The sequence below is a fragment of the Rhamphochromis longiceps genome, linkage group LG16 (assembly GCF_057381845.1).
Source record: "Rhamphochromis longiceps isolate RC_006_pf linkage group LG16, R_longiceps_female_GT1.1, whole genome shotgun sequence".
NCBI lineage: Eukaryota > Metazoa > Chordata > Actinopteri > Cichliformes > Cichlidae > Rhamphochromis > Rhamphochromis longiceps.
The window spans coordinates 33058844-33070955 of record NC_140572.1 but is presented as its reverse complement, the minus strand read 5'-3'; the positions used below and the strand labels follow the sequence as shown (position 1 = coordinate 33070955).

The 12112-nt window shown below is 37.9% G+C and overlaps 1 protein-coding gene across 6 annotated transcripts in view; it reads right to left on the bottom strand.

Moving 5' to 3' along the window:
* The window catches only part of mlphb (melanophilin b), a 41889-nt gene that overhangs the window by 182 nt on the left and 29595 nt on the right, over window positions 1-12112 (bottom strand). For 4 of the 6 annotated variants that reach the window (XM_085384603.1, XM_085384605.1, XM_085384607.1 and 1 more), the window contains 6 exons: window positions 10618-10701; window positions 8209-8505; window positions 7336-7485; window positions 7164-7232; window positions 6796-6841; window positions 6097-6191 (listed from right to left, as the gene is read on the bottom strand). In XM_085384603.1, the coding sequence (XP_085240729.1) occupies window positions 6097-6191; window positions 6796-6841; window positions 7164-7232; window positions 7336-7485; window positions 8209-8505; window positions 10618-10701 (741 nt within the window). Of the gene's footprint in view, window positions 1-19; window positions 2513-6096; window positions 6192-6795; window positions 6842-7163; window positions 7233-7335; window positions 7486-8208; window positions 8506-10617; window positions 10702-12112 lie in introns of those variants that run through there. The other 2 variants (XM_085384604.1, XM_085384606.1) reach the window with 2 other exon arrangements.

The following is a 12112-nucleotide window of genomic DNA, read 5'->3' as shown; positions in this document are numbered from 1 at the left end:
ACATAGACATTTTATTTTATTGCATCTAGAATTTTAGTTAAAAGTTATATTGTCTTTTGTTCTGTTTAGTTGAGCTTTTTTGGGTTGAACCTAATTGAGCTATTTCGTTTTGTCATAATCTATTTTAATGAGCTGCTATAGTCTTACCAAGCTTTTTGTTACTGGTTATTTAGTGCTTTTTATTATTTTAACTTAGATGTCATGAAGTTAATCAAAAATATACAAATATACAAAGTTAATGCAACGTTTAAATGTGGGATTGTTGTATATTTCTATTTAAATTGTTCTTTCCATAGCGCAGAGATAAAACCTTCCCTGGAGATTCAGTTAACAAAGAGGCACTATGAAAAAGCTCTGAACCAAGAGCAAAGGTGTGACTTGTTAAGGTTTTGATTGGATTATACTGATATGAAAGCTGCTGCTTGATACAATAATCTACGCCAATGGCTAAAAAAGGACAGAAAACAACAGTTTAGCTTGTAAATAATTTAATAAGACCAGTGGTGCAAATAATTTCAATTAAAGTGATAATTTAACACAGGCTTGAAACAATCTTTATGGTGATTCAGAAAAGTAAATAAATCAAATCAATAAAAAAGTCAAATAAATACGTGTTGTCAGTTTCTCTCTCCAGTGGCTACAAATGGTGATCTTAAACTGTAATACATAAAGTAAAGCAATTCTGTGACTGTGAAGCTCACAGGCTGTGAACCTCCTCGCATCGTTCAGTCTCCAGCCCTTTATAAAAGCATATGCATTTATTTACACAGTGCACACCCAGTTTATCATTACATCATGGATACATTCTTTGTCATCTCCGAAGACATGTCATTGTACAGCCTATAAATAAACACTGCTGTTTTCAAAGGTTTGGATAAATTCAACTGAAAGGGCAGTGTGTAGGACTTCTGGGGATCAGTTAGCTTAATTGGAATATAGTATCAATATTTAGCTAGTCCAAGCTAGGCGAGTAATCTCTCCTTGCAGACTGTATATAGAAGATGGACATAGCTTCCAAGTTTGAAACGTGAAATCGAAGTCAACCCACATTCCTTCTAAAGGCCACGATCTCAGTAAACACTCTTCTGATGTGTTTAGTTTCAGATGTTATTGAATACACGATAATGTTGAACCTATAAATTATGGTCAACAAAGATGCTCCAGCTAAAATTTTACAATAAGTGACAAATTAGTGAATGATGGAAATTCCAACTTATCATAAAAACCTTGAAATCTGACAAGCAGTACAATGTTTTGACTTCTCTCACTCACTATAACTCATCAAAGACAAAAAAGATGCATATTTAATTGCACTTATAATTAATTTTTCCATATATGCTGAGATTACATAAAAATATTGATTTCAAAGATTTAGTTAAAAATGAATGTGCATGATTTATTAATCCAATATAAAAATATTTTCCAACACCATAATGCATACAGTGTGTACTTCTATATATTCCGTATACATTTTATTCATTAACTTACATAAATGTCATATATTATAAAACAATCACATCAGACCTGCTCTTCTCACTGTGACATCAGTTTAATTTTACAATCAATTAAACTTTCCAACACACCGTAGATTATTAATAATAGAACTTTTAAAAAATATATAAAAAATATACATTTATCTATATGTTTTTTTGTGTGTGAAAATTTCAGACTAATTCAAACTGATTTACAGTTCGGATTTGCACCTCTTTTTCACTGGCTTGATTCTGTTTGCTGAAACTGCATTTAAAGCACGCAATGCATATTTCGGTTTATCCACAACGATGAATTAGCCAGTTATAAATTCCAGATTAGTACAATCAGTGCTTTTGCGCATTAAGGCAAATGCATGTGTTAACTTGCATGTTAGTGTATACAAATTCTGTAAATGTTTATACTTAGAGGCAGATGTTAGTGCATGTCACGTGTAACATACTTTATGGATTTAGCCCTGTAAAACAACAGCAATATCAAAAACACACCTTTTAAAGATAAATGTAAGAAGATTAGAAGACCCACTGTTCCACTGCTCATTTGACAAGTTCTGCAATTTATGTGGGAAACCTAAACCAACATAGTCGTACGGCAATTCCTCATGAAATTTTATATACTTCCGTGTAACCGCACATGAATTTCATGAACAAGATTTTTCATCAGTCTGATATCATATTTAAGATTCTTATTCATATGTACACAAAGTCATGTTTCTCCAGCTTTAAAGGGATTTAATTTGGATTCTGGTTAAATTTCCAAAACTACATTGTTATGTCTAGGCAACATAAACTACTGCACTATGGTCAGGAAAAGATAACTGATTGATCTCTGATCTCCGTTTGTTGGTTGCCACGTGTCAGTTCAAATGCATTTGTTTCAAAGAACAAAAACACGCCTTTTGTGAATAGTTCATGTTTTGCTGCTCAGTTCCAGTGTGTAAAGCATTATGTAATAACTGAAAGACTTGTCAGTCAGATAACACTCAGCCTCCTCCTCATGAGCCCTGGGTCATTACTGGTTTCTGCAAGAAAAGCGAGACAAAAATATTGATTGACTAGTATTATGGTTAATCAGCCATTTAATGCTTTGATTGGGTTAATGAAATCACTGTTTCAAAGCAATCGAGACAAAAGATCAATATGTGTTTAATACATGTTAGAAATATTTATAAACCTGCTGATGACTTATGAGCCATTATGCAAGCTGTGAGGTTTGTGAATGATTACTCAGGCTTGAAGAAAGGAACACGAAATTGACAACAGATGTACAGCGTAGTATAGTGGACCTATGATGCTCACTTCCAACTGCATAGTTTTATTCTTAGATTCTACTTGGGTAGCTTTGTGTGAATCACAGTTTAAAATATTTTTTGTTCATCTTGTTTATTTTATTTATCTAATGAGCCTCGGTCCCGCCAGTTCATTGTCTGTCTGAAACAAATTACTTCAGCTGTTGTCCTTTTAAGACCACCCTCCTGCTAATGCCTCAGCCACACTGAAGTTAAAAGACGGCGGAAACCTCCTGTCAATAGGCGAATTCAGTGGTTGGGCTTTGATCGAACTGTATTTGTATGCATTTGGTAAACAATTGTAATTAGCTTCAGTCACTTTGATTTTTCAGCAATGCATCTTGTTGCAATGGGGATTCAACCCAACTGGTTGACAGCTGGTTGTATATTCATATATAAAAGCAAAGTGGACCCACTGTCGCTGTAGCATAAGACAGCTTTCTGGTAAAGATCTGAAAAGCAGGTGGGTGGGGCTTCTGTGTCTGAGATGACCAAATTAGGGACATTCTTTCTCCATGACATCATACAGAGCCAAAAGTAGAAAAAAACTGTTAGAAACAGTGGTTAGAGGTGTCTGAAGCTTGAGCTTTTGTGTTACAGGGATTATTTATACACATGCAGACCACGTTATTACAAACTTGGGGCATATTTAATATGAAGTCAAACACCTGGATGTATATGATGTTAATTACAGAAAATAAGGAAAGGCAGAATAGGTCCACTTTTAAGAGAAAATAAGCACGTTTTTACATGCTTTATAATGCTTCTGCAAAGTATAACAGTGTGTAGAGCAAAAGCTGAGCACTGATCAAATTACAGTGTGTTCATATTGGGGTTGCTCTGGCTATGACTAGGTTGAGGACTGCTGAACTGTCACGGACCCGGCTCTGGAGGACTCGGGGGTCCGTGAGCAGGATGGACCGTTATTATTATTATTATTATTATTATTATTAGTGTTGTTGTTATTATTTGGGAATGTGTGTTTTTCTGCACTATGCTGTGTTGTTCGGTGTTCTACTCATTATATGTACAGGCAGGGTATGGGTGTGGCCCTGCAGGAGGACTGGCCACACCTGAAGTTCCTGCCACACATCTGTTGGTGATCAGGGCTCGTCGGGGGAGCTACTTAGGAGAGTGTTGGAGCTCCCACCGGCGCGGAATCATTGAGTTGTCTACCCAAGTGTGTGTGTGTGTGTGCGCGCGCGTGTGTGCGTGCGTGTGTGCGCGTGCGTGTCAGTCAGTCAGTCAGTCAGCGTACAACGGTGCAGTTCGTGTATGCCCGCCGGGGTTGGTGTTGATGGCTGTTTTTGTGGTTTTCCCTCCAGGTGGAAGAGTGGACCAGAACGGCAGCACGCACAGGGTGTGCGAGAACACAACAGCGGGGAGCACGAGCACAGACGTCGGAGGGGAGCACACACACGGGATTCAAGGGAGCATCGGGGAGTTATTGTGTTTACAGCCTTCACTGTAAATAAAGTGCACTGTTTGCATCGCAGAACCATGCGTTTTGGGTCCTCATTCCCCCACATCCCCACGGTCTGCCAGCCAGACCGTGACATGAACACTGGACGATACGCTGTGTTGAAAATGAGATATATTTTACTGGATGAGGCTCCTACAGTGATAAAAGTAAAAAGAAAACCAAAAAAACCTCCTGTGATTTAAGGTTCACATTTTTTCTCTTAACAAGGGAGGCCTCAGAAAATATTGTTTCTGGCTCTTTTTAAAATTCTTATCATTGACTTTAGGTACCTTCAACTCAGAGACAAAGTGTAATGCAGACATGCATATTTCTTCAAGCAGGAAGCCAATTATATTATTCAAAACAGCCACATAATCACTGATGCCATTATTTTTCTCTCTTATCAAAATTACCCTGAGATTTTCCACCATTATATTGTGTAATCAAACATCCCAGCGTATGCACTTAATTTCAGACAAAGTAATTTTAACCCAGTATGAGATTTAACTCTTTCCTTTACCAACAAAAACATGATTCAGGAAATGTGAACGTGTGCACTTGATTGGGGGAAAAAAAGCAGGAAATGCGTTAAAAAATGAAATTATTTCAAAACACCACAAAGCTAGAAACCACCAGCAGCTCAAATCAAACAAGCAGTGAAAGCCTGGTGTGATCAGCACGTGAAGAGTTCATTCCTGATATTCAAGGCATTTTACTAAAGGAATTTTTATTCACATTTGGGAAAATGCATGAATCCACGTTTTGTGATGGAGGTTAGTTGAGAAGATTGATATCCACTTTCATGGATCCTTAAACTTTGCACAAATCCACTGGAGCAGCTCAGGAGCATCTCTAGCATCCTCACCTTCAGATGGAGTCTCGTTTCACTTTATTTTGTTTTTTTATTTATCCATATTCATTCATGACATGGGACAAAATGCACAGTGAGCAGGTTTACAAAGCAGCTTTTTTTGACTGACAAGTTACAAAAACCTTGAATTAAGCTTTCTGAAAGTGAGGGCTGGATCTGACTGAGTAATTAAGGGAGACTGCACAAGCAGGGATTTGACTTTTTAAAGGTGGTATTAAACCCCAGCCTGGATCGATTACTGTATAAAAACGTATTTTAGTATAAAAGATCAGTGTGATTAGTCACCCACTGCTTTATGTCGACCTTTTCTGAAGCCTCAAAATGTGCATGTTTTGCAAAAAAATAGGATGCGACGAGGAAGGGCAGGCCTGACTGTGACTGCTCATTGGCTAATCACTTGTGATTCATAACTTCATAAATCGGCTTTGATACCACACATAATTTTCAATTTTGAAACCTTGTATTACCTATATATACAAGCAGACTTAATCTTTTTATTCAATATGACCCAAAATTAGTGACTGAGCCCATAAACTCAGCAGTAAACTATTTCCAGAGAGAGAAAGCTGTTTTCCTATAAACGTCTAGTAGTGGAGTGTTTTGTTGCAACCACTCCAATTGCCATCTGGTGGCCTTCAGATAAATCAGCCGCATGTTTCCACATTGATTTTTACATTTCGGACCTTTACCTGAACCTAAATATGTTGCTTTTCCTAAACGTATCCAGGAAGTTGTAACAACCACAAGATAAAGTTAAAAAATATCATCACAGTACACATTCAAATTTAGCTTCACGGCTGTAGATCTCCCAACTTAATGTAAAATTAACTATGACAGTGGAATCAATCTTCTCACATAAAAAAAATTGGTAAGCATCGAATGCCAGTTTTGTTGCAGCACTTTTTTTTTTTTCTCCAAATGGCACTTATGTAGTTTGGGAATTGAACTCTTCACAGCACCCAGCACCGTAGGGTGGGGTCATACCGCACAGGCAGCCCTGGTCTTGGCCTTTGCCACTGGGTTCCTCTGTGTCAGTGAGCCCCTGTAGAGGGAGTTCCTGGTAAACCTGTCCACCTGGTCTGGAAACATACATCAGCTGCATTGTACATTGTATTCTACAGGCTCTATTTTATCAAAGCACAGTTAAAAGTCAAATTATGGCTCTTTTTGGGATTCAGTCCAGAATCTAATAGTTAGAAACAAATGTGATGTTTCAAAATCCCAGATGTGGGATGCTGAAAATAAGCTTATTGGAAAACTTTGATGGGAAAGTAAATTAGAAACACTCTATAAACTTTAAATAACAACTGGCACCAAGTCCAAGAGCAGGTTACAAAAGCACTTGACTTGAATTTGGCCTAAAAAGAACTTTTCAGTAGCAAAGAAAGATAAAAAAAATAACATAATATGCTAAAAAATTAGATACACTCCCTATTCTTTATAAAAACAACAAAAAAACACAATACTGTTTAAAGTACAAGACACATGGTAAGTCTCCACTCAATGAATCAGATGAAGTGCTATCCAGCTGGGAAAATTAAAGCCATAGTATAACGAGGACACAGTGTTCACTGAGTTATAGAGCAGCTCATCATGTGTTCTAAGTTTCAAAAGGTTAAGATGTTCTGAGTTAGCTGTGATGCCCTGGGGATCGATCTCAGGGGCAGCAGTGTCAGTTCTTACTTGTGGGAAAGTTGTAGGAAAGTCTGGCTTGGATCGGGATTGCGGACTGCAAGACAAAGCAGAAGGCAAGGAGAAAAAACATAAATTTAGGATGTGGGAAAACTTTTATTCTATTAGCATTCTGGCACCTCGATGCTTTACAAATGTTCATCATAGGCAGACCTACTCATAGAAATCACATCTGTGGTTATTTTGAGAGGCAAATCAAAGACCATCGTGCCACATAATCACAGAAAACACGTTGGCTCTAAGAATGACGCCTGTGTCCACTTGTTTGATTTCACACAAACATAAAAGGGTTTTGTATAAGAAAATGTTTTCTGTCATAACAGTTTTGGATATGAAACTCAGTGATATAATGGTGTTACCTTTCTTTTTTTATCCGAGGACATGCCGGCAGCGTTCAGGGCAGCAATCCTGCTCTCGATGTCAGACACCTTGGAGTAAAAAGAAAGAAATGACAGGATGTGCCACAACTTTACATCTCTTTGCATTTTCAATACAAATCAAACTTTACTTAGCCTTTAATGTAACCCTCACCTCACTCTGGGCATTCTGGACATTAGCTGCTGCTTGAGCTACTTTGTCTTCCAGTTCAACCAGTAATGCAGTTGATCCTTTGAAGCTTGCCTTTGATCCCTCCTCTAGGGGGTGACCCTTCCTCTCCAGGCTTTCAGAGGAGTCATTAGCCTGGAAGACAAGTCCAGTCAGAAAGCAAAAATTTTCATTTTCAGGTAAAAAAAAACAACAACAACAAAAAAACTTAATGAAATTTGAAATGATGTCATGTTAACAAATTATGTGATAGCTAAATGGTGCCACTTGATTGGTACCTGCTTACAGTGGGGTCTGAAAAATTATGTAAAATCAAATGTACCAAAATCTGCAGTTCTTCTTCGTGACCACCGGCTCAATAAGTTTGGTCCCACGTCCATTTTCCTGATACTAAAAGCCAGTGTTACCTGATACTTTAAATACATTAAATTAATTGAGCTAATGCTGGCTGAACAAACTTGTAGTGAAGTGATGTGAAAACATCATGACTCATCAGTGCACTGCAGCTTAAATGGAAGGAACTGCCAGTGAAAACAGTTGAGGAAACTTAGCACGGCAGCTAAGCAGAAGTTATTAATTTAATTCGTCTTCTTTTTCCGACAATCTGGGAGTGATGGTTGCAGACGAAAAATAAACCCAAGGCCTGAGTGACTTGATTTATGATTCCAGTGTGCACTTGAACCGATTTCCAGCAGAGGTCGGCTGGAATTTCATGAGCCATGCTGTTTTTAGTAAGTGCAGCAAGCCAGATGCTCACGACTTATGTCTCTTTCTGTCAGTAAACAAACTGGTAATGAATGCTTGCGCGTACATAAAAAAAAAAACTGATTTCTTATAAAAATGCCACAGAATTTGTACCTTCAGAGATTCTGTCTGCTGAGGCTGCTCCTCCTCGAGCCTGGAGACCACGATGCTGGCTCTGGATGTTGGTCTGATAGGTAGTTTGGAAGGCCTTGGATCCGCCTGTGGGCTCCTCCATGCTAGGATTTCTTGGGAGGAATGTGGTCTCTCGGGCTCGTCCTCATCATCAGAGGTCAGGCTATGGTCACTGATATTGTCTGTCATCTCGTGCAACCTCTGTCTTAGCTGCTGCTCTTCCAGGTCCACTTCGTTCCACTGAGGAAGAGGAGAGGTGCTGCTGGGAGTGGGAGAAGTCTGTTTGGGAACAAAGCACAGACAATGTGACTGAGACAAATCTACACAGCATACAGTTAATGTTTTTACTTTGGATCTTGAATGACTGGATCGTCAACCTAATGGGAATTGTTATACTGATTTAAAATGTACTGCTAGAGTGAATGCATGATGTATAATACACAAGTGCTCCATCACTGATTATGTTTTTCTGTTTTCATACTCCAGTTTTCTTTTCCAGGCCAAAAACAAACAGACTGCAGTGTACTTTGGTGGCCTCGGGTACAGTCCATGTAATTATAACCTAACATACTCGTTGGATTTGAGGGAAACTTTGCAGGATTTCCCCTGACTTCCAATCAACCATCTTCTATCTATTATTCACTTACAAATATTATTTTGACAAATGCTTCACATTGCAAACACGAGAGCACTGCTTTAATCTGATCTGATTGGTGCCTAATGTATAATAGCACACTAGCATTGTTTTGCTCATGAAAAGGTTAAACGCAAACCCCTTTGGTGGCTCCATCACTTCATTTAGACATAGTTTTACATCACTTTGCTTCACTGCTTCATACAGACATACCCACAACAGTGATGGGGAGTGCCACAGGATGCTCGAAATTTTTTCCACATGTGCAAAAACCTTGTTGCATGTGTGGCAATGAGCACTGTCAGCATTTAGGCCTAGTAAAGTGTAACCAAACTTTTCTCCAGCACTATCACTGAGAGCAGAGTCTCTGTGCTGCAGTGAGAGATGGCCAGCTTGGCCCCTCACAGAAACAAATCTGTCTTAATCTCACTACAAACTAGAAAGTCGCTAAGATAAATTGCTATCGTCTCAACTGATATTCTTGCTTTAGGAGATTCATAGATCCATAACAACTTGTTTTCAGTTTGCATGAAAGACAAGTGTCATTTCTAACCAATGTGTGACTGTGAAGATGTAACAAGGATCCTTAGCTAGACTTAAACTAGGGTCTATAAGTCCTAACCTCTAACCTAGCATGTTCAGAACACGCATATAGGGTTATCATTTGAATTTCTCATGTATCATTCAACGATTTTCAACTGGAAGATTGTGCATCTGTTGTACCTGTAGTTCTTATTTATGTGGAGTATTCGAATAGAATAGACAGATACAACAGAAAGTGGGCAGAGCATAGTGTACCGATTACAATAGACACATTCATTTGTCCAGCTGTGTTCTGACCACTCGGTAATGATCCTAAACAAGAACTGGAACATGGATGTCTGAAAGCACAAGAACTCTGTTTTTCCTTCACTGATCACATGGACATTAATGCAGACTTATCGCGTGCAGACAGAACAGTCAGAACATAAGATATATGCAAATTGATTTAAGCTGTGCTTTGCCACAAGAAAAAGAGGAAAAGCATGAGTCAATCAACTGCTGCTCTCACTTGAAGTTGAATAGCCACTAATTAGCGACTGAGTCTAAATTCTACATTCGTTTCTGGTTTGCTGTTTTTGCGGCTTGGCTCAGTCTGTGATGATACTGATGTGGGTTTGAGAGCTCACGGCCCAATTAAAGACAGACACTGAACCCACTGAGATCACACATTTGATTAGAGGATGATGAAATATGAGTAAGTGTGTGTCTCCTTTCTTTAGCACAATGCATGAACAATGAGTTAGTTTTCTTTATTTGAAAGAAAATACCTTCAAAAAAATCAAGTTTTCATGCAGGTACATCAAGTGTGTTTGTCTTAAAGTTGCACTGATTGTTTTGGCCACTTGAGGGCGGTATAACAAGTATAACCATGACCCTGACAAATTGTGACTTAATAAAAGTGAAGTTTGTGTGCACTTTTAGCTGGTACTGGCATGGCATCAAATTCAAAATAGAAAATTATTTATAAAAATAAAATAAAATAGATGTAATTTGTCTTAACTATTTTCATGTAAATTTAGGCTTTAAGTGATTTGAAAATCCGCTAGTCTGTACATTGTTATGCTAAAATACTGCACAGTGTCTCTAACCATGGCTTTATAGATGTAAACAGGTTCTTTCAGTCTTTTAAGCTTCACTCATTTCTTTCTAGGCTGCTGCTGAGATGCTGATCATGAAATTTTGGCAGCTGTACTCTTGACACCTGATAGATTTACCTGGTCATATGTTGAGGTGACTTTCTGCTCCAAGCGGTTCAGAAGAGTCTCAATTGCTGACATCCGTCTGTTAATGTCAGTGATCTAAGAAAGAAAGGAAGAAATAAATGAAAGTACATATAGAGGCAGAATTAAGAAATATTAATTCATAAAACAAACAAATCCCAAAATAACACAAAACGTAAGGAACATTACAAAAAATGTATAGTTTTCAAAACATGAAAGTACTGGACACTTAATGGTTTAAATGGTACTGCTCACATCTATGCTATGAAAGCAAATGCATGTCTTAAACCACTCTGACTCATACTGAACCAATCAAAACACAGTGGCACCAAATATGCAGATGGTTAAGCTACAGTTTCACATGTTCTCATCAGAGTGAGCTGTCTGGATATCAACTCGTCCCCAAATCTGATTTCACCATATTTCATCAATGTCTAAATTTACTTGGATGAAAGAAACCAGAAAAATATATTTAAACTAAAAGTACTTAACCAAATTCACATTACACTGCACAAAATGCTCTTCGTGTACAAAACTGAAGACTAAATGTTCCCTTCGATAATTGGCCATAATGGAATAATATTTTCTCTACACGAGATCGCTCCTTGGTACATGAAGAATCATATTTAGGTCAGGAAGTCAAGCAGACAGTCATCTGATGCACCTTTGATGTCTTGCCACAAGAAAAATTCCTCTCACAGTTCATCCAAATTCAACCTCCTAAAAAAAATCCAAACTCTTGATACTAATATTAAACTTAGGCAAACAACCTAAACATAATTATTTAACTGCTGTGGTGCATTATGGCTCTCAGATGGTCAGGGGGGATTGATGTTAAAGGCAGAAAGAGAAAGACAGTAAATACAATTTTAAAAAACACTGGAAAATCAAGGTTTTTTTTTCTATAATTGTTCATTCTTTTCATCAGTGCATAAGCATGAGTTGTCATTACTCTGTCACCATTGACTGTAAATAAAAGATGCAAGTAGCCATTTTGCTATGTTGTTTGTTCTTTTATTGAAACCGTATGTGATGAGCGAGGTGTGGCCCTAAATGAGAAATGGTAAATGGTAAATGGCCTGTATTTATATAGCGCTTTACTAGTCCCTAAGGACCCCAAAGTGCTTTACATATCCAGTCATCCACCCATTCACACACACATTCACACACTGGTGATGGCAAGCTACATTGTAGCCACAGCCAACCTGACAAAGCTACAGTTTTATAATATGTGATGTTGTAAAGCAAATCCATATAGACATTATATTCTGTAAAAAAAACCTTGAAACTAATGACTGAGAAAGTCATGAGGAAAGTCAACAGATCAATGGAGCCAAAGGAGGAGTCCTTTGGCAGAGCTGTACTGGCTCCTCTTTTTAGTTCTGGACATTTTTATACAGAATAAGCCTGAATAAACCTGCGACGCAGTAGTGAGCACTGTTGACCAGTTGTGTTTAATGTCTTTATTAAATCTATAAATGTACTCATT